The following is a 23,770-nucleotide window of genomic DNA, read 5'->3' on the forward strand; positions in this document are numbered from 1 at the left end:
ACATCCACCAGATCAATAAAATATATTCTGTACGCGAGTTTAGGGAAGATGGCATGGGCATTGGAAGCATGCTTCTTCGCTTAAGAAGCGCTGAGCGGCAACAAAAACACGTTGGATAAGGATAAAGTGACTTAGATGATATCATGGCGACTTGACTTGTCTTACAGCAGGTGGAGGTGGAGAACGAACCCAGTTAGAATTCTTATGGTCCAAAACCAAAAGCTGAGGGTGCTCCAAGTAAACTTCCAAAAAAGTAAGATCGCCTCTGCCGAGCTTCTCCTCAACGAAGAGAAGTGCGGCTACAGCACGACTCTAGTCCATGTTGCTGAAAACCGTACCTAGCTTTATGTTTCAAATTGTTGCTGAAAAATGTACTTAGCTTTATGTTCAAATATTATTTTAATAGTAAGGCAACTCTGTTTAAGCACACTAAAAGATGTAATGACTTCTTCCGGTTTTACTTTCTTACGAGTAGCCGAGGAGGAACCACGGATAAGTAATACTTAGAAATTATCAGTTTGTATGTACAGTATTTTAACCCAATTCTTTACAGATATTAAAACTCACTCATTCACTCTCTTTGCCTTCTTTGAATAAAGTGTTTTGATATATTCGTGTTTCTTTTATCAATTGCCGCCGCAACATTATTTTAATATTTATCCTCGTGTGCCATCGTAAATTATTGCATGCCACGCTACAATTTAAGAAGTCAAAAAACACATAACGCGAATCCATCGAAAATGCCGATTTCAAATGAAGACTCTTTTAGCGATAACGATGGAGACTGCGCAATGGTCATGCCAGACAACGCAGTTGCAGATTTACAGAAACAAATACGTCAGTTGCAACTATCTTTAGAAGCCTTCGAAAAGGAGAGGTTATCTCTCAAACAAACAATCGCCTCGACAACTGCCGCCGTCGATACTAGGATTGCTGTGTCACTTGCCGACTCCTTTCAAGTCAATGCTGCCGCACCTGTTAAGCAAATGTATGCCTATACAAATACAGCCGATAATTTTGCATATTCATTGCCACACATGAGCTATGCCAACGCCGCCGTTCTTGCCCCACCGAATTCCAACGTCAACGCTGCCGATGTATTTTTCACCCGTTCTAATGCTTATACAAATTCCAACTACAACCCTACATCAGCCCACCAGCATATGCCCAGCTATATGCAGCCTATTACGCCATGTTTGAATGTCACCGCAGGTAACTTTTCGCCGATTGTAAATTTTGCTGATATTAAATCTACAGCCGCCACATCTTTAAACAACACGCACTCGTCACCTATGCAGAATAATAACCCTAATAACCAACATTTTATACGCAAACTTCAGGATTTACCACATTTTTCAGGCTCACCCGAAGAGTGGCCAATGTTTATCGTCGCCTTTAAAGAGACTACAAGCATGTTTGCATACAGTAATGTAGAAAACTTACTGCGCTTACAGAAAGCTCTTAAAGGAGATGCGCGATCAAAGGTTGAATCGCTATTAATTCACCCTTCAAGTGTGAATGCGGTGATATCTTCGTTACAGTTTCATTATGGACGACCTGAACTACTGATGCGCAGCCAGCTCGCAAAAGTCAAATCGTTTCCATCAATCACAAGTGGAAAAATACATGAAATCGCCAATTATAGTTCAATGGTAACAAATCTAGTCCCATTTTTGGAGAACGCCAGTGCTGCACCTCATCTTTCAAACCCAACACTGCTCGACGAATTGGTAAGTAAACTACCTATTTATAAACGGGAAGAATGGGCACGTCATACATTTGCAATAAATAAAGCATATCCAACGATACGTGAATTTAGTTCGTGGTTACAACAGATGTCAACATGCGTTGTAATGGCAACCGAACTGAACACACCACACGTCAGTTCCGAACAACCATCACGAAAATGTAATAGATCACCAAAAACAGTGCTAACCATATCTGAAGAAAAATTGAAATGTATATTTTGTAAAAATAATCATCGATTATATCAATGCATGAAATTTAAAGAAGTTAATAACGACAAGCGATGGGAAATTGTAAAAACAAATCGCTTGTGTTTTTGTTGCCTTTCTCCAGGTCATAATGTTTATAATTCATCATGCCAGAAATATCATAATAAATTACTTCATAATCAAGTCGTTCAAAATCCCAACATTGGCAACTCCGTATCTGCTGAATCAGCTGTTGCTGCTGTCAGCACTTGTCAGCCATCCGTAAATGAAGAGCTACCATTGATTAAAAGGGTAGGTGTAGAAAACGCAAACATAAATAAAACTTTATTAAAATTTTTACCAATTAAATTATATGGTCCGAAAGGTAGCATTAAAGTTATAGCCTTCATTGACGATGGGGCTAGGGTTACTTTAATAGAAGAAGAAACTGCAAATAAAATTGGCCTTAGGGGCAGAAAGGAATTGCTTCGACTCAAATGGTTTGATGACCAAACCACCAGCGGAGTCTCAAAGCTTGTGAACTTAGAAATATCGGGTTCACTAGATAAAAGTAAAAGGTTTTATATCAATGGCGTCCGAACAACAAAAAAGTGAATTTTACCTTCTCAAACGTTACGTGCAGAACTTATTAAAGAACAAAATAAGGAGTTACGGAATTAACCAATCGAAAGTTATTTTGATGCCATGCCAAAAATTTTAATTGGAATGCCTCATATAAACTTAGTTCGACCGTTGAATGTAATTAATTTTAATGAAGGTTTTACTGTTCATGAGACTAAACTAGGCTGGATTTTGTTTGGTTCAGATGAAAACAATTCCGATTCGTCAACAATTTTCCACGCGCATATTGACAATGATTTCAATGACTTACAAAAGCAAATCGCTGATTATTTTGAATTAGAAGGCTTTCAAACAATATTTCCTGCTATAAAGTCTACCGCAGACGTTAGAGCCAAGGAGATCTTGCGCAGTACAACGAAGTTTGTGGGTGATAGGTACGAGACAGGTCTTTTATGGAAAAACGACAATATATCTCTGCCAGTTAGTTATAACGCAGCACTAAAACGACTTCAAATTGTAGAACGCAAAATGACAAGTGATATTAATTACAAAAAATGGTATATAGAAAAGGTAAACGACTACGTAGAGAAGGGTTATGCCAAAAAACTTACTTCGGATGAAGTTGATATACAGAGCGAGCGAATATGGTATTTACCCCATTTCGCGGTTTATAATGTAAACAAAGGCAATAAGCCAAGACTGGTGTTTAATGCCGCCGCGTCAGTAGACAATATTTCTTTGAACTCTATGCTTATGAAAGGTCCCAATTGTTATCAACCGAAACCTTTGCAGTCAATTTTATTCAAATTTCGTGAAGGGAATATAGCTATTTGTGGTGATATAAGAGAGATGTTCCATCGCATAAACATACGGGAAAGGGATATAAATTCACAACGTTTTTTATGGCGTGAAGGGGATACCATGAGGCAGCCTGATGTGTATGTCATGAAGGCAATGATTTTTGGTTCTGCCTGCTCTCCATGCTCTGTGCCATTTGTGAAGAATTTAAATGCATAAAAATTTCAAAATGACCATCCGAGGGCAATCGATGCAATCTTAATCGCCACTATGTTGACGATTATGTGGATCAGAGACCTGCATTGAGTATGATCGATCCGGTTTGATCAGCCACGCTCAAAACGGTCAAACTCAACACAGCGGTTCGCAACAAAATTGTTCGATCGAGTTTCGTGCTCAAAACGAAGGAGTTCGATCAATTGATTTGATTGCTTTGCTTACTGATTGAAACTGATTGTTCGGTTCCGGTATGATGATTGGAAATGATTGTACAGAAAAACACGATAAAGTCCAATGATGCACGAAAACTCATACATCGATCAAGTGTGCGTTTGAATTGATTGTGATTGAACCAATCAGATCGAGAATTGCCCTGCAAATATGTGTGTGCATAGTTTGTATGTACATATTTGTGTGTTTTAACGGAAACAAGTTGCGATGCATAAAATCCAAAACATTACTGCATATATTTCTTCATTTTTAACGCCTACAACTAAAATTCAATTAATGCTTAAAATTAATAAACAAAGGTAATGCTTAAAATATTAGGGAACACAAATTTCAAATTTTTATCACTTCTTCATTGAGATCAACAAAAACTTAAAATTAAAAGAAGGTAATAAACTTGGTTTCTTAGCCGCTAAAACTTTTAAAAAATGAATTTAAAAACAATAAATTATCAACTGAACATGGTCCGAGCCTATTTCTTTTTTCAGTTATAATATTTCCAGCGAAAGAAAAAGAACGCTCAGCGACTGCGCTGCTGGCAGGAACCACCCGGTATGACCAAACGGTATGATTGTGATCGATCGGAATGCAAGCAGCATTCTCGAACATTCTTTGCTGCTCACACTAGGCTTTCGATCGAGAAAAATCATGACGAAACAAGCAACAGTGATTGAAACTGATTGTTCGCTTTGAGCACGCTCGCTTACGATCATTCATTTTTGTTGAAGTAAAGTTTTCCGTCACAAAAAATCTGAGTCAATGATCGGGTATGATTGAAAAAATTGTGATCGTTGCAGCTCTCTGATGTGGATAGTTTTACCACCGTTGATGAAGCTATATGTGTATCGGAAAGAGTGACAGAGATTCACAGCAAAGCAGGATTCGTTCTCAGAGGCTTTGTTTCGAACTCCTCAAAATTATTTAAAGCCATTAGCAAAAACTCCGAGACTGAGTGTATCTCAAAGAATATGTGTGGATCAAAGGCAACAAATGATAAGGTATTAGGGATGCACTGGGATGCCAAGCGAGATGTATTCTTTTGTAACTTAATATTCGCTAGAATACCGACATCCGTTTTAAATGGCAGTCGACGTCCAACAAAAGCAGAATTATTGAGTTTAACAATGTCGATATTTGATCCATTCGGGTTCCTCGCAAATGTTACTTTGATTCCCAAAAATTTTGTTGCAAAGATTATGGCAAGTTAATCTGGGATGGCATGATACAATACCCGACGATATATACGATAAATGGTACGAGTGGTACAAATCTCTTGAAAACATAAGAGAATTCAGAATACCTAGAAGTTACAGCCCGTTTTTTAAAGATCCATCTTCAGAAATACAATTGCACATATTCGTAGATGCTAGTGAGTTAGCATTTTCTGCCGTTGCGTACTTCCGTATACGATGTTATAACCAAATAACAGTAGTTTTCGTCGCGACAAAATCTCGTTGCAGTCCTCTGAAACCAATGTCAATTCCTCGGTTGGAATTACAGGCTGCAGTACTCGGAACACGTCTACGTAAAACAATTGTTGAAAGTCACACAATAAACATTGCGTCAGTAAATTTTTGGTCGGATTCTAAGACTGTTATTCAGTGGATTCATTCCGAAGCCCGTCAATATAAACAATTCGTAAGCAATCGGATTTCTGAGATTCTTCATGAGTCTGAAGTATCGCAAAGGAGATGGGTCCCTGGATCCTTAAATTCAGCTGACAATGCTACACGACCTCAGTTATATACGGGATTGGTCGAAGATTCAAAGTGGATTAATGGACCACAGTTTTTAAAGCAGAGTGAAGAAAATTGGCCTGTACTCCCAGATCTTTCTACAAATGAAATTGACATCGAGAAGAAAGCAAAACCACTTTTCACTATATAAGTTAAAAAACGTTATATTGTTTTTTATAAAAAAATATTTTATTGGAGCTATGCTCCTTTATTGAGTTTCACTTAAGAACTAACATTTACAATTAATTATACTTAACTCTAGAACTATGTTTGCCGCTGCAACGGGTACGGACTTTGCTGACGCTGCGCTTCCCACAGGTTGGCACTTCGCTGACGTTGCGCTTCCCATAGGTTGCCACTACACGTGTCGCAGTCTCAGCGATTTAGTGGTATCATATTATTTTACTTTGTATCATATGATATTACTGCATCATATGATACTTTGAATGTATGGGGTGCTAACTAGTCCCCCCTTGAAATTCAAACGTCCTCGTTTGAATCTTTAGGTGTATTAAAAATTTGGTTGAGTCCTTCTATTGCCGGCTGTGAGAGTTCGTTGGGTTCATCTTCTTTTTGTTTGATCAGAAGTTTCTTCCCGAAAATTAGGGCGATGAATATTAAAAGGATGATTAGCGTGATGCTGGCTCCGTGCTTTACTCTGTTTGCTGCTTCTAACAGACTTACTTCTTTTGTATTGTTGAAGTTAAGCTGTTTCAGCATCTCCAGCGAGAGGAATTCTTCTATATTGTGTAGTGCGGATGACGGTTGAAGGATGGCTGGTAGTGGTTTACTTGCTGTTCTTTCTTCGTTATAGAACTTTTTTCCATTGATAGCGATTGTTACGTTGGTATACAAAATTATGAAGGTCCCGTTTAAAAATGTAGGTTCGTTGTTTATTGAAATTTCTCCGTTGTATTTATTTAGAAATATTATTCCTGGTCTCATTTCCTCTATGGTTGGAATATGTTGGTTGTTGACCTCCGTGCAGTTTGGCAAACGACTTTTTAAAAGATTATTTATACAAGTATCATTACTTAAATCTATTACATTATTGCTTAAGCATATTTGTAAGGAATTGTATTTTTTACAATAATTTTCTATTCCATAAATTCCCTTTTCACAGTTTAGAATTGTATTGAAATTGATTTTATTGATTATCCCGTTATTTTTTACTGCTCTAATATCTAAAGTTTTACAATTTTGGTTATCTACGGTTGGGAGGCTAACAATATAAATTATAATTTTGCCATTGGTTGCAATTTTTATTTCGGAAAATTCGAGTGCTTCGTCTAAATTAACATATGGAATATTGACATTGTCTATTACTTTTTTCACAATATTTATTTCTTCATTTGATAAGATAAAAGAATTTATTATATTGGCTTTTGCCCATTGTATTGCGTATGCAATATTTAAAATTTCTTCCTTAATTATTTCTAATTTATATTTTAGCTGTAAAAATGCTTCAATTTCTAAACTCTTTTCAATTTGCATGGTTTTAGTTATATTATTCGTAATATTTGCTATCTCGCTAATTTTGCCTATTGTAAGTTTGTTAATTAATACCTGATTATTGTTATTTTGTAAAACATTATTTATCTTACTTGAAATTATTTCGTAGTCTTCATGGTCTGGACTTCCTGCAATCCATTTTCATGCGCTACCCAGGAAATTTATTGATCTTTTAATTTTTTGCTCTACTTTTAGATTGTTAAGTTGGGCTCTTATCTGTGTTATTAAGTGGGATATGAAGGGGTAGTAAGGGTTTTTCCGAATAGTTTCAATTTTAATAGTCGCTTCTATGTGGTCTAGTGTGTCCGTATATTTTTCTATGTCAATTTCATGTATTATCCTAAATGTTCCTGTTTGTAGTCTAGCCGTTCCCTTTTCTATTGTTATTAATTGGGAGTTTGAGTAGTCGAGGATCTGTAGTTCCGCCAGGCATAGCGGTAGTAATATTCTGGAAAAAAATGTCAGTACATATTTAGTTACGTATTCTACCTTTGTGAATTATTTGTCCTTTTTCAGTTAACACGGTACTATTTCTATCTTCCTTAACTATTTCCTTACTGTAGGGTTTACTTAACTTAGTTCCTAATCTCCTATTTCTCTTAACAAATATTATTTGTCCTGGTAGATATGATTTTATTTCCTTCTTATTTTTGTTTTGGTATTCGATATCTTTTCTTTGTTTCTCAGCTAATTTTTCTAAGTTGCTTTGTCTAGTTCTTTCTATGTCTTCGGGGGTAAATGTAACATTCCTATGAAAAAATAGGTCTACTGGTCTTTTAAGTGTAGTGGAATGAACTGAATGATTATACTCGGATACTGCTCTTTCTAAAAGTTCTTCAATATTTCTGTGTCCACCGTTTTCTTTTATGCAGCGCATTATTTCAATTAATGTAGAGTGGAATCTTTCCACCTGTCCGTTAGCTTGGCTTTTGTATGGAGGAGTAGTGTAAACTTCTATTCCTAACTCGTCTTTCATCATAAATTTTAGAGAGGCTGAATTTAAAGATGGCTCATTGTCGATAACTATTAATTTTGGTACTCCGAAGAAAAATATAATATCTCTTAAAGGTTTCCTGACGTCTTCTATTGCTCTGCTATTTAGGCTTTTTGTTACTGCGTATTTTGTAAATTTGTCTAAAGCTGTCATTACTATTTTTCCTTCTGTTAAAAATATATCGATATTAACTGTGTGTCCTGGATATGTTGGTAATGGAGTTTCTGCAATTTTCGGTTGATTGGCATGCCTCTCGTACTTATTTTCTTTACAAACGGTGCAGTTGGCTATTATTCGTTTTATTTTATTTAACATACCGGGAAAATATTTTGTTTCGAGAATTTGTGTTTTATTTTCTGTGGCATTCCTATGTGCTCTTAAATGTTCTTTTAATATGACGTTATCCTGCTCTTGTTCATCACTAATATCTTCAACTAGTTTTTGGGTATATCGGCTTTTAATACTACTAAAATGAATAGGATAGATATTTTGCATCATACCCATTATCCTTTCTTCGGTATGAATTCCATTTATAACGGATGGGTTAAGGTATCGTTTCATGTATGAAATCAATGACTGTTCGTTATACTCTGGCTCTGTAATTATATGTCTATGCACTGTTGGAAAAATTATTTTAAATTGATATGAAGATATTTCGTCAATCTTGAAAAAAATTTGATTTTTGAAAACATTGATTGGAACTTCTGTACAAGGGATTAAATTATGGCTTGAGCTTTCGTCACTATGAATCGTAGATGTGAGTGAATTTATTTGTATTGGTATCCTTGAAAGTGCGTCTGCAACTACATTTGTTTTACCAGGTTTGTAAGTTAGTTCGTAGTTATACTCTTCTAAAATGGCTTTCCATCGCTTCATTTTACTATTAGTATTCTTATGGCTTAAGGCATAGGTAAGAGGTTGATGATCGGTGATAATTTTAACTTTTTTTTGAACCGTAGAGGTAATTTCTAAGTGAATTAAGTGACCATATTATACCAAGCATTTCTTTCTCATTGGTGGCATAATGTTCTTCGGCTTTACTTAAAGTTCTCGATATGAAAGTAATTGGTCTACCGTCTTGCGATAGGACGGCACCTAATGCGAAATCTGAGGCATCGGTCGTTAATTCAAAATCTTTATCGAAATTTGGATGCGTTAAAACTATATCCTTGGATACTAAAGTATTTTTTATTTTATTAAATACTAGCTGGCCCCGCAGCCGTTGTCCTGCGTGAAATTATGTGTTTTGAAATGAAAAGAAAGTTGAATTTATCATTTCATTTTTTTTTTTTTCAATGTAACGCAGCTTGATAAACAAAATTTTTTGGTTTCTGTTCCGGTGTACAGAAAAGATGGCTTTCCAACTCGTGTGCACGCCACGTATATCTAGCCGTGTGAAAAACATAGAATTTCCAAACTTATTGCACACACTATGCGACTATCCTTGTGTCCTGTTGAGTGTCATCTCAAATGCAATTTTCGCTGGAAACTGAAATGGCAAATCGTTGGAACTCAAAGAAATTCGTTGAATCAAGCATTCAGCCCTTTGTATTCGATAGCTGCGTCACAATCAGTCGGGTTCCATTACATAGTTTCGGCGCTTGCAGATTGCAAAACATAATAACGACAGATCAAACTTTGAGACGCAAATGATGCGGCGGCATACCAAGCCTCTCCAAAGAATTTAGAAACTCCACTGGATAATTCACGGCGACGTCTTCAATGAAAGACGATCGGTCGATTTGTATGAGCGCAAGTCTTCCGGAATTTGACTTTCAATCTTCCAGTTTAAGTCAAGAACATCTGTATTTTTTGGCAGTTAATATTGCGCGTGCATTTAAGGAATCATAGTTAAGATAATTTGGCCAATGTCCGAAGATTGGTGATGAGTTCATCTTTCGTGAATTGATAAACCGCAGATGGAATTGATATCAAACCACCGGAAGCATCAACCGGAATTGACCCATTTCCAATTTTTAGCGAATACGATGTAAAATGTCTTCGACAATGTCATTTTTGTTCGTATCTCATAATTGACGCGGATTTAAAGGCTGATATGGTGAAATGATTATCGCGAAAAGTGTGGGAACTTCAGTGGCATTCGAAGTAGCTATCGCATCGTCCAACATTTGTTTCCACTGATTATCGTGTTCCAGCAATTGTAATTGCACACACCATACCATTCACAGTACGCAATACGCCGCGTACATTAATCAGTAGCAACCGAAGGTAGAAGCAATCATCGTTTTTTGGGTGGGTTGTGTAAATTCATCCTAATGCATTAGTTGAGAACACACCTGAATGTCCATCTACTGTTCGGTCTTGCTTTCAGGGTAACTATTTCTTCGACGATGCATTCCATGAATGCAAGGTATTTTCAAATAGAGCAATGTTCTCGTAAGCGGATCACTGACGAAAGTTGAGAAAAAACTCGTCAATGTTAGTTTTGTTGTTGGCGGTGTTACCACCGGCTGTAATGTATTCTCTGGGCTGAAATAAACTCTTTGGCCAATCTCCATATTAACTGCGAGACACACAACAATCGGAAACCGTTCATGAATTGCAAAAGTAAATATCCTACAAAGCGTTTTATTGCAGTTCACGTATGGACCGTATCGTTTAAGACCATTAAGCGCCATGTTGCTTCCCTTGGTGACGTACTTACAAACGTATTTTATAGATTACACCAAACTGCAATACTAAACATTGATATGAGTTTAGAATGTGAATTAGACAACAGTGGAGAATATAGTACGATCCATATGTTGTCAACTTCGATATTCACTACTCTAAGTTGTATGGTCGTCTGATGAGCTACGACGATGGAGTGGATATCCATCATTTCCAGTTTGCGATTCCGAAAGAAAAGCAAGCGAATAGTGTTTCGTGCATTTATTGTTAGACATATAAACCGAAAAGGGATTGTAGTGTCCGCAAGGTCCATGAACCATATTGCTTTCCACCACTTCATATGATACTGGATCTTTCACACGTAAAGTTTTCACTGAATAATTTTCAATTGTTCAATTCACAACCTGTCGTAAAGCATCGTAAATCGTAATAGTAATAATTTTTCTCTTGAATAGCCGGAATAAAAAAGCAAGCGATCGAGACTGAACTATTCAAATAATTTCCAAATCAAAATATTGAAAAACAAAACAGAAATTGAAAAAAAATGTTTTTGGAAAAAAGTTACTTTTTGGAATTATCCAATTTGCCGACTTTTCATGAAAAGTATAAGATGTTTTTATTTCTAAACCTTCCTTAATCCACAACGAACAACCTCTTAAAATTTCATCAATATTGGTTCAGCCGCTCTCTTAGCGTTACTAACGAACAAACATTCATTCGTTTGTATGAGAAAAAGAAAAGGACTGTTTTTAGGGGTTTTCCGGCAATTATTCGAATAATCCCTGAACCTAAACGAATATTTTAAAAAAAGAATTATCAAATTTCGTTCAGTCGTATTAAAGTTATGAGCGTACATACATTTTGGCGATTCATTTTTACATACATATGTACATATTTATATAGACGAAGATGTAAGGTTGTTTTTATTGTTTTTTTTTTTTTTGAAGAAATGAAATATTGAAATGATTCCTACAAACATGAATTTTGAACAAATGCTTATGATTTGAAATATATTTTTTGTATTTATGAGTTGTATTAAATTTTGACATAAAGAGATAAAAAGTATCCTATGTCCGTCTCCTGGCTCTAAGCTACCTCCCTACCAATTTTCAGCCAAATCTGTTCTGCCGTTCTTGAGTTATAAGTGATGTAACTAACACGACTTTCTTTTATATATATAGACTTCTAAAGCCTCGTTGTCTAATTCTATTTCTATCCTTTTCGAGTTCCGTTTGGAGACATGGCCGGCTTCTCCTCTTAACAGTGCTGTTAATGGTTTAGCTATTTTTGCGTAATCCTGGTTAATCGTCGGTAATAACCTGACATACCTAGGAAGGATCTTAATTCTTTTAGAGTTTGTTGAACTGGAAATTTGGCTACCGCTTCTACTTTTTCGGGGTTTGTTTTTATCCCATTTGAACTGATTACATATCCTAAAAATTCTACCTCTTCTTTAGCAAATGTACATTTATCTAATTGGATTTTCATATTAGCATTTTCTAGGGTTTGGAATACTAATTCTATGTTTTTAAAATGTTCTTCTTCGTTTTTGCCAAATATTATTACATCATCGATGTAAACGTAGCATCTTACTCCTATATGTTGACGAAGGATATCGTCTAGTGCTCTTTGGAATGTGGCCGGAGCATTTTTTAAACCGAAAGGTAAGCGGAGGAATTCATATTTTCCGTTGTTTACGGAAAATGCTGTTTTTTCAATGTCTGACTCGCGAAGTGGAATCTGATGGAACCCACTTTTTAAATCAATAACAGTAAATAGTTTATTGTTTCCCAGATTTGCAAGGACTTCGTTAATTTCTGGTATGGGATATTTATCGGGAATCGTAACTGAATTGAGTTTACGATAATCTACGACCATTCGGAATTTTTTTTCGCCAGAGGCATCTGCCTTTTTGTTAACTATCCAAATTGGGGAGTTATATGGGGATTTCGATCTCCTTATTATTCCGTTGTCTAAGAGTTCTTCAATTTGGCGTTCGATTTCGTATTTTAATGCCATGGGATACGGGTATGGCTTGGAATAGACAGGGGTTTCGGTTGTTGTCCGGATTTCACCTTTAACGAGGGTGGTGTAGGTAAGTTTTTCATCAGGATCGGAAAAAAGGTTTGGACATTTATTGATAATACATATTATTAATTTTGTTTTGTTGTTGTAATGAGAGATGTGGAGTATTGATTGCCACATTATTCACCTCGTGAGATATTCGTTGCTTTAACGTTATATTTATACTTTGACAAATTGTCATCAAATTTTTGTCGGTATGAATAATTGCTTTTAATTCTTTAAGTGTGTCGTTGCCTATTATGCCGTGGAACGACCCTAGAGTTGGTAATATAAAAAATTTTATTTTCCCTACTGTTGGTCCGAAAATGTCGACGAAGATATGGTGAGTAATTTCAATTGTTCCGGCAACAGATTTCACCGTAAAGGGCTTTTCGTTCAGAATTGGATTCCTAATTCTAGTGGATTGGATGTAATTCTTATTGGATCCGGTATCGATAAGAAAATCTATTGTGTCTCCGCGCCTTGTCCTAAATTCGTAATAAGGCAGCGAAGACGGCGCTAATCTAAAAAATTAATGGTATCAGGCTCGTTTTTTCCTGCATTGTCGTAATTGCTATCGTAGAAATTGTCGTCGTATATCCCGTTGGGGTCTGATTCTACTGCGTTAGTAAAAAAATTTCGTTGTATTTTGCTTGGAGGGTGAGTTAGTTGTGCGGAAATCGGACGTTTCGGTGGTCGATTGTCCTGGAATGTATTGGGCCTATTCTGATAATTGATTTGTCTTGAACGTATTGATTGGTCTACTTCCATTGGGGTCGGTGGTTTAGGTGGTAAATTCGGTCTGTTATTGAAGGAGGTATTTTCTCTGGTAATATGGGGGTTGTTCGAGTAATTGTTAAACCTCGGCATGAATCCTTGGTTATTTTGCATATAGTTGGGAGAGTGTTGGTGATATCGATTTGATTGACGACCAAATGCTTGTTGGTCGAAATTTCGTCTGGGGGAATGGGAAAACGTTAATTCGGGGTAAAAAGGTCTGTTGTTATTGAAATTATAAAATTGTTATTTCGGGGAGGTCGTGGTGGTGGTTGAATATTGGGTTTGTGTGTATTGTTCGCGTGGTTTATTCTATATGTCATGTTGTCAAGTTTTTGACATAAATGTAATGCTTGGGGCAAGGTCGTCGGTTCTCTCATGCTGAGAAGACGAGGTAAATCGCCATTTAGTCCTCTTATAAATGTGTCGAGAGCTTTGTCCCTATATGAGTTCGTCATAGCCCGTATGGACTCGTCGCTTAGCTCGAGGCATGAAATTTTGTCTAGAATAAGTGAAAGGTGTTGGTAGACCTTTTGGTAGAAGGTCGGAATGTCGTCATAGCGTTGGACCAGAGTGGTCATCTGATATTCGAGGGTACCTATGTCCCTTTTATCTGAATAATGCATCATAAGGCATTTTCTAATTTGGCTCCAATCAAGTGGAGTATTATATGATTCTAGTGCGGTGTCGGCATCACCAGTTACTTTATGCCTGATCGTATGAAGTATTGCAAAATATTTAGGAGTATTCTTGACTTCCTCGTAGGCTTTAAAAATCCTGTCTACGCTCTTCCTCCAGGAGTTAAATTCTCCTGGTCGTCCTGAGAATTCCCTAAGGCATTTCACCATGTCCGGAATTTTGTCTAGTTCATTTATGTTATTCGCGTTTAGTGTCCCGCTATAGTCGGGTTCTGTAAAGTCTGTTACGGTCTGCGTACTCATTCGTTCGAGTACTTCACGGACTATTGTCGTTATTAAAGTTGGGTTAGGGGTGGGAGGGTTTAGAGGATGGGTGGAAGGATTTGGAGGATGGGTGGTTTGCCCATAATCTACACTCATTTGATTTAGCTGCTCAATTAGCTCTTCGGCTGTATCCGGCATTATAATAATCTTTTCTTTTAAGTTAATTAGTTTTTAAAAAAAAAAAATTCCTTTGCAATAGTACTTTCTTTGACAATATTTGAATCTTTTCGTAAAGTTTACGTTAATTTAAGGCTTTTTTTTTTGTGTCGGATAATTAATTTCTTTCAATTCAAGTTCCGTATTCTTAATAATAAAATTCTTTATAATTTCTTTTTTTTCTTTTCTGTGTCGAATAATTATTTTCTTTCAATTCAAATTCCGTATTCTTTATAATAATCTTAAAATATAATATTTTATAAATCTTACATTAGGTGTTTCCAGCTTTCCATAGGATGTTGTGCTGCGCTCCGGGGTTGTCCCTTTTCTTTAACAGTACTGAGGTCCCACGGCGTTTAGAAATCCCACGTTGTGCGTTGTAGCCGCTCGTTAGCCAAGTATTTATTGTATTTTTTGTTTTTCACACACTTTTTTTTTGTTTTTAACTCACGGAGCCTTATTTTTTTATTTTCAGGCTTTTTTCTCCTTTTTTTCCACAATCACTACCGTTCGCCACTCGCGGAGCCTTACTTTTTGGTTTTCAGGCAATTACTACTTACACGCGCTGGTCCCTGCTCGGGCGCCAGTTAAAAAACGTTTTATTGTTTTTTATAAAAAAATATTTTATTGGAGCTATGCTCCTTTATTGAGTTTCACTTAAGAACTAACATTTACAATTAATTATACTTAACTCTAGACCTATGTTTGCCGCTGCAACGGGTACGGACTTTGCTGACGCTGCGCTTCCCACAGGTTAGCACTTCGCTAACGTTGCGCTTCCCATAGGTTGCCACTACACGTGTCGCAGTCTCAGCGATTTAGTGGTATCATATTATTTTACTTTGTATCATATAATATTACTGCATCATATGATACTTTGAATGTATGGGGTGCTAACTTATACACTCCTGAAAATGTCATACCATTCACGAAATATTCTAACTTTTACAAATTTCTTAAACTTATGAGTTGGGTCCGATTCGCTGTTTTAAGATTTCACGATTTGATAAACAGAAGTACTGAAATTCAGCGCAGACCGTTAAATGTAACAGCTAAGCTCATCAAAGAAACAGCAGCTTTCAAAACAGAGTCCATTATTCGCACTAACACCCATTATTAACGATAGAGGACTACTATGTCTTGGAGGTCGAATTGATAACGCTCTGTATCTACCTGTTTGCATGAGAAGTCCAGTAATTCTACCAAAGAATCATCCATTGTCACGACTAATAGTTCGCCATTTTCATGAAACATTTTATCATCAAAATCAGGAAGCTATTATCTGTGCAATCCGTGCTAAATATTGGATACCAAACGTTCGGAGCCTTCTTAAATCTGTGAGAGGTGAATGTCAGTTCTGCAAAAATGCAGCAGTTACTCCAAGGCCTCCTCTCATGGGGCAATTACCAATTGTTCGTTTATCACCATATGTTAGAGCTTTCTCGTACACCGGTCTTGACCATTTTGGCCCAGTAATAGTGTCCATCGGACGACGGCGAGAAAAGAGGTGGGTGGCCCTGTTCACCTGCTTAACGATTCGAGCGATACATTTAGAGGTGGCCAAAGATTTGTCAACTGATTCTGTAATTTTATGTCTGCGCAATTTTGTCAACCGTAGAGGAATTCCCGTCCGTATAAGAAGCGACAGAGGGACAAATTTCATCGGAGCAAGCAAGGTCGAATGGTTGCATGTTTCTAAAGATGTAGAACGGGAATGTACTCGGCTTGGAATTGAGTGGGTTTTTAATCAACCCGCGGATCCATCGGCAGGTGGGGCATGGGAGCGCATGGTTCAAAGCGTTAAACGTGTGTTGGCATTTACTTTGAAGGAAAAGGCTCCTCAAATTGAGACATTGCAAAGCTTACTTATCGAAGCTGAAAATTAAATAAATTCTCGTCCACTTACACATTTATCAATTGAAAGTTGTGATGATGACCCGTTAACTCCTAATCATTTTCTGTTGGGATGCCCAAACTACATACAAACTCCTACTGAATCAGATAAAGTATGTTTGCAAAAACAATGGCAAATTTTACAACAGCTAAAACAGACGTTTTGGCGCAGATGGGTATTAGAGTACCTACCAACACTTACGCGTCGTACTAAGTGGCACAAAAGAGTTAATCCCATTCGTGTTGGAGATGTTGTTATTATCTGCGATACTAATGAAAATTTGCGGGATTGGAGACGTGGAATCGTACTGGAAACATTTCCCGGACCAGATGGACAAGTTAGGTCAGCGCTTATTAAGACATCAACGGGTAACATAAGGGGGCCCGCCTCAAAGTTAGCAGTTCTTGATGTTTCTGGTGACCCTCAACTCGCAGATACTCCTTCGGTTCACGGGGGGCGGGATGTTGCTGAAAAACGTACCTAGCTTTATGTTTCAAATTGTTGCTGAAAAATGTACCTAGCTTTATGTTCAAATATTATTTTAATCGTAAGGCAACTCTGTTTAAGCACACTAAAAGATGTAATGGCTTCTTCCGGTTTTACTTTCTTACGAGTAGCCTAGGAGGAACCACGGATAAGTAATACTTAGAAATTATCAATTTGTATATACAGTATATTTCCCAATTCTTTACAGATATTAAAACTCACTCATTCACTCTCTTTGCCTTCTTTGAATAAAGTGTTTTGATATATTCGTGTTTCTTTTATCAATTGCCGCCGCAACAGTCCAGGAACCATGGTTTGCATCGGGTAAAGTGGTCGGTGGGTTAAAGTCACAAAACTACGCATTATGCACCATATTGACCTCAGTCTTTCCACAGATGATTTGAAGGTTGAGCCAGTGGAAGATGCCAAGGATGAGTCTGACTCCTTTCATCCTGCTATATGCCACATGATTGCGAGGTGTCAACGGCAGAGCTCAAAAGGATGGCGGTGGAGGGCGCTAGTGCTAACGCCCATCATACGATTTGGGACAGCCCCGACATCAAAAAGCGAGATGAGTCTCTACTCGATTATATTTTACAAAGTAGTCTAGTGGTAACTAATGGAAGTGAAGAACCTACCTATGTAGGACCCACCTCTAGAAACGTTCTAGGAATAACATTGTACACAAGTAAAGATACATACATTGGTAGAAAAATGGAGTGTGCTAATTTCACGTCGTTCTCTGATTATAAGTACAATATTAATAACTTCAACTGTATGTACATCTACTTCTCCATTAGATCGAAAGCAAAGATCAGAAATAAGGTTAGGAAAAATCCCAGGAATACAAACTATAGGATCTCTACAGGCATATACTATTAGGCAAGAGATTTAGACCTTGAAAAGGACGTGACTGCATTCACGAATGCCCTAAATACGGGTCTTCCTTACGCATAGCCTACTCTGTGACTCAAGCACAAAACGAAGACTCTTTGGTGGAACAAGGAGCTTGGGTCTTGCAGACGCAAAGTACGGGAATGCTTCAACTAGGCTAAGTTAGCAGAAAGCGAGGGCTGGTGGAACAAATATAAAGATCTTCTAAGAGACTAGAAGAAGTTAGGCGCGGGGCAAAGCGAGAATCAAGAAAAACTTGTATTTCCGTACCGTAGCTAAACTAAAAGTAGAACAAAATTGTTTCCTTTTTTATTTACCTACAATGTACATATTTATAAGAATAAACCGAAATTAAAATAGTAAATTCATTTTTAGAAAATCAGCAAATATGAAATACTTACATACATACATATGTAAAAGGTAAAATTAAGTAGTGTTAAAAATAATTACATTAAATGGAAAAGACGGCCAAAACATAATGTTTATAAATATTTTCCATTTGTATTAAAAAGAACAACAATATTTCAGTATTCCTTTCGCTTAATCTTGACCGACGATCACTTACAATTCGCCCCGCTTTGAAAAAAATGCTCTCGCAAGGAACGGAGGAGGCTACAACACATACATAAATACTTTTTTGCTAATTCTGCCATTTAGGGCATCGCTGAATTTCAATAATGGCTTTTGCTTCTACGCTACTATGTGGTTTATGTTCCCGTACCCGAAGGAAGAAGAAGACCTCCACTCCGTTGAAAGCACCAGGCTTCGCTTGGAATATCCAATTGGCGCCACGTAGCGAAAAGAAGAAACGACTGATGCGCTGTTGTTAAGGTAGTAGTCCGGTAACTTATGCCTATTTTCATGACTTCTTTGGAGGGTGGTTTTGAATAGGAAAATAAAAATTAATTATCTTGAATATTTAGAGTGTTTTTATTTACATATTGAAATTATAAAAAAAAATGTATTTGAAAAAATTTAATACTTTATTACTATTATTATTGTCACTCGAAGTTGGAAACTCAAAAAAATGTACGTGGGTGGCCCGGGTGATTTTGACTCTTGATGTTATTGGAAATCAAATATTCTTGTTTATTCTTAATCTATAGACATGTCATTCTGGTCGGAACTGATGAAGTTAAATTTCAAGGGTAAATAACAAAATGGCGGACAGTCCTTTTATTTTGCAAAGAAAGAGTTGTAAAAAAGTTAGAGGTGAAAAAATTCTCGTTAGTTCCGACGAGAACTATAAGTGCGTAGAACAGTCTGTTAAAATTTGAAAGCAATCTGTTCAGTAGAAAAAAAGTTAGGACACGGGCCAACCAGAAAAACAATGTTTTGAGAAAAACGCGTTTGAAGCTCAACAAATCCGAGAGAGAGGACTCTAAGGCGCTCTAAGAAACTCGTTATAACTCCCGAAATATTTCAAATTTCTGTCTGAAATTTTCTCAGTATATTCTCAAGACATTCTTCTTCTTCTTAATTGGCGTAGACACCGCTTACGCGATTATAGCCGAGTTAACAACCGCACGCCAGTCGTTTCTTCTTTTCGCAAAGTGGCGCCAATTGGATATTCCAAGCGAAGCCAGGTCCTTCTCCACTTGGTCCTTCCAACGGAGTGGAGGTCTTCCTCTTCCTCTGCTTCCCGCGGCGGGTACTGCGTCGAATACTTTCAGAGCTGGAGTGTTTTCGTCCGTCCGGACAACATTACCTAGCCAGCGTAGCCGCTGTCTTTTAATTCGCTGAACTATGTCAATGTCGTCGTATATCTCGTACAGCTCATCGTTCCATCGAATGCGATATTCGCCGTGGCCAACGCGCAAAGGACCATAAATCTTTCGCAGAACTTTTCTCTCGAAAACTCGCAACGTCGACTCATCCGTTGTTGACATCGTCCAAGCCTCTGCACCATATAGCAGGACGGGAATTATGAGTGACTTATAGAGTTTGGTTTTTGTTCGTCGAGAGAGGACTTTGCTTCTCAATTTCCTACTACGAAGTAGCACCTGTTGGCAAGGGTTATCCTGCGTTGGATTTCCAGGCTGACGTTGTTGGCGGTTTTAATACTGGTTCCTAAATAGACGAAATTATCTACAACTTCAAAGTTATGACTGTCAACAGTGACGTGAGTGCCAAGTCGCTAGTGCGACGACTGTTTGTTTGATGACAGGAGATATTTCGTCTTGCCTTCGTTCACTGCCAGATCCATTTCTTTTAATTCCTTGTCCAGTCTGGAGAAAGCAGAACTAACGGCGAGGGTGTTGAGGCCGATGATATCAATATCATCGGCATACGCCAGCAGTTGTACACTCTTATAGAAGATGATGCCTTCTCTGTTGATTTCTGCAGCTCGAACTATTTTCTCCAGAAGCAGGTTGAAAAAGTCGCACGATAGGGAATCGCCTTGTCTGAAACCTCGTTTGGTATCGAACGGCTCGGAGAGCTCCTTCCCGATTCTGACGGAGCTTTTCGTGTTGCTCAACGTCAGCTTACACAGCCGTATTAGCTTTGCGGGGATACCAAATTAAGACATCGCGGCATAAAGGCAGCTCCTTTTCGTGCTGTCGAAAGCAGCTTTGAAATCGACGAATAGGTGGCGAGTGTCGATTCTCCTTTCACGGGTATTTTCCAAGATTTGGCCCATGGTGAATATCTGGTCGGTTGTTGATTTACCAGGTCTGAAGCCACACTGATAAGGTCCAATCAGTTTGTTGACGGTGGGCTTTAATCTTTCACATAATACGCTCGATAGAACCTTGTACGCGATGTTGAGAAGGCTAATCCCACGGTAGTTGGCGCAAATTGTGGGGTCTCCTTTTTTATGGATTGGGCAGAGCACACTTAAATTCCAATCGTTGGGCATACTTTCGTCCGACCATATTTTGCAAAGAAGCTGATGCATGCACCTTATCAGCTCTTCGCCGCCGTGTTTGAATAGCTCGGCCGGCAATCCGTCGGCCTCTGCCGCTTTGTTGTTCTTCAGGCGGGCAAATGCTATTCGAACTTCTTCATGGCCGGGTAATGGAACGTCTGCTCCATCGTCATCGATTGGGGAATCGGGTTCGCCTTCTCTTGGTGTTATGCGTTCACTGCCATTCAACAGGCTGGAGAAGTGTTCCCTCCATTATCTAAGTATGCTCTGGGCATCGGTGGCTAGATCACCTTTCTGGGTTCTACGGGAGTGTGCTCCGGTCTTGAAACCTTCTGTAAGCCGCCGCATTTTTTCGTAGAATTTTCGAGCATTACCCTGTCGGCCAGCTTATCAAGCTGTTCATACTCACGCATTTCGGCCTTGAATTGAAATGCCGTCCCACAGTTCCCTTATACCGAGATGTTGACGAGTGCTCTCAGAGAGCAGGAGTGCAAGCCGAGCAGAGAATCGTTCGGCTGTCTGTTGTGATTGCAGCTTCTCGACGTCGATCCTTCCTTGCGTTTGTTGGCGAGCGTTTTTTGTTGCACAGAGGCGGGTGCGAATCTTAGCTGCAACAAGATAGTGTACTTTCAAATTAAGCAAAAAAAAATTTCGATGTTTTTAATCCAAGTTACCAGACTACTACCTTAACTCGGCTATAACCGCTTAAGCGGTTTCTACGCCAGTAAAGAAGAACAAGAATGGTGAATAAACGACTAAGGAACCTGGACGGCAAAGCCCCTAAGATAATGGCATATGCAGACGACTTTGCCTTCTTAATAACGGTCTACAGACCATTAACAGTATTATGACCACCACTCTCAATACAGTCCGGAATTGGACATCGGAAGCGGATCTGGAGTTGAGCGCGAAGAAAACGGATCTGCTTGTCTTAACAAGAAAACACAAAATTCCTTTATGGAGGTTTCCTTCGATATAGGGGTCACTACTCTCTCTCAAGGACAGCACCAAGTACCTTGGGGTAGCGCTGTGGAAGAAAGAGTGAGAAAGGCTAGCAATGCTACCCGTGTAGGCAAATGCTCGGCACAACCTGGTAGCTCTCTCCCTCTCTCATGCACTGGTGCTACATAGCTATTTTAATACCAATTCTGCTCTACGGTGTACGGAAATCCACCTACCGGAAGCCAATAGTAAGGAGCTCGCTACGCTGTGCATAACGGGAGCTTTAAGAACAACTCCAACGGCGGCTCTTGAACTGGTACAAACCTTCAAACATAGCTCAGTAGATAATGGCGGTTTGGCAAACACCGACTACAGGAACCCACTTTTCAACTGGGAAAGAAGGTTTAAAGTAAAGAAAAGCCGAAGCTAATATACCATTTATAAGTGCATTTCTTTTAAGTGTTCAGTTTGTATGGAGGCTATATGCTATAGTTATCCGATCTGCAAAATTTTTCGCAGATTATATTGTTACCTTAAGCAGTAATCCATGCCAAATTTTGTGAAGATACCTCATCAAATGCAAAAGTTTTCCTTACGGGCCCTTGATTCCGATCGTTCGGTTTGTATGGCAGCTACATGCTATAGTGAGTCGATCTGAACAATTTCTTCGGAGATTACATTTTTGCCTTAGAAAATAATCTATACCAAATTTCGTGAATACATCTTGTCAAAAGTTTTCCATACAAGAACTTGATTCCGATCGTTAAGTATGTATGGTGGTCTGATATCGGCAGTTCCGACAAATAAGAAGTTTCTTGAAAAGAAAATGATGTTTGCAAAATTTCGAAAGATATCTTAAAAATTGAGAGATTAGTTCGTATATATAAAAATCTAAATCTACTCAGCTCAACATACTGATCAATTGATATACTTTATAGAGTCTCCGACGCTTCCTTCTGGGTGTTACGAACTTCGTGACAAGCTTAATATACCCTGTTCAGGCTATAAAAAGATGATTGGCGTAAAGGTACGTCAGCTACGCGCAACACTCTAAACAATTATACGGATGGCTCGAAAATAGAGGATAAGTTGGCGCGGAGATATACCGTCCAGAGTTAGGCCTAAAGCAGCCTTTTATGTTACCGGACCACTGCAGTATATTTCAAGCTAAGGTCTTTGCCATTTCGAAAGCCGTGGAGCTGGCCTCTAATGCACCTGATATCAATTCCAGAGTCAACATCTACGTAAACAGCCAAGCAGCAATGAAGGCAGTAACCTCGTATCGCATATCGGTCAGAAGTTTCTAGAGAAGCAGGACAGCAGTGGAAAGTGTTGTCAGCTGGGTGTCAGGTCAGAAAGGCATCGAGGGCAATGAAATAGTAAACGAGATTGATGCACCTCTAACACCCGAAAATGTGATCAACATTGGTGAACCCATGCATAGTCTATACAACGATCTGGATGGAAGAATGGTAAAGAAAATCTAAATGCAATGGAACGGATACAAAACTGTAAACGTTATGTGCAGAACGGTAGATCGGAAGTACACAACTGGGCGTTTTTCTTGAACTGTTTTGTATCTACATTATGATATTTTTGAAAATATTATTTCACTTTGTGTTATACATATATTTCCTAAATACTTCACTCATACTATCGAAATCATATGCCGCAATGAAGATATTTTTTTGCCTTGTATCTGTTTTGTTATACATATCTCGCTTCCAATTGATTGAATAAAAAATATCATTTCAAAAATTTTATAGCAAATTTAATGCTTTATCTATTTGTTTGTATCTGTTTTGTTATACATATCTCGCTTCCAATTGATTGAATAAAAAATATCATTTCAAAGATTTTATGGCAAATTTAATGTTTTACAAAATGGTATCCTACGGTTTTTCCGTGAACTTAACCGTTTAAAATATATCAATATTTGAATCTTGATTTTTTTAAGCAAATTAGTTGCTTCTTTTGGATTTTAAAACTAATTGAAAAACATAATTTAAAATTGCAACGTTCATAGTCCATATTGTACTCTATATATTGTTGCTCTACAATAATGGTCTACATACTTACCACGTTCATTGTC

General features: G+C 37.9%; 1 protein-coding gene across 4 annotated transcripts; it reads left to right on the forward strand.

The window, feature by feature from the left end:
* Window positions 1-317: 317 nt before the first annotated feature.
* LOC105232840 (uncharacterized) lies at window positions 318-23,354 on the forward strand. Of its 4 annotated transcripts, none has more exons than XM_049448032.1 (6): window positions 318-496; window positions 554-1,730; window positions 14,869-15,417; window positions 15,608-17,125; window positions 17,182-17,309; window positions 17,369-23,354. In XM_049448032.1, exons 2-3 carry the CDS (start codon window positions 687-689, stop codon window positions 14,974-14,976), a joined length of 1,152 nt encoding a protein of 383 aa, XP_049303989.1. In that variant the 5' UTR covers window positions 318-496; window positions 554-686; the 3' UTR covers window positions 14,977-15,417; window positions 15,608-17,125; window positions 17,182-17,309; window positions 17,369-23,354. The 4 variants fall into 4 exon arrangements, with proteins under 4 accessions (XP_049303989.1, XP_049303988.1, XP_049303987.1 ...); XM_049448031.1 differs by having other exon boundaries at window positions 14,869-14,991; window positions 15,069-17,125; XM_049448030.1 differs by having other exon boundaries at window positions 14,869-17,125.
* The last annotated feature ends 416 nt before the right edge of the window (window positions 23,355-23,770 follow it).

Source organism: Bactrocera dorsalis, chromosome 2 (genome assembly GCF_023373825.1).
Source record: "Bactrocera dorsalis isolate Fly_Bdor chromosome 2, ASM2337382v1, whole genome shotgun sequence".
Classification (NCBI taxonomy): domain Eukaryota; kingdom Metazoa; phylum Arthropoda; class Insecta; order Diptera; family Tephritidae; genus Bactrocera; species Bactrocera dorsalis.

Bases quoted from the DNA above. Each gene is read 5' to 3' on its own strand.
- LOC105232840 (XM_019990202.3), top strand. From the start codon at position 687: ATGCCACGCTACAATTTAAGAAGTCAAAAAACACATAACGCGAATCCA.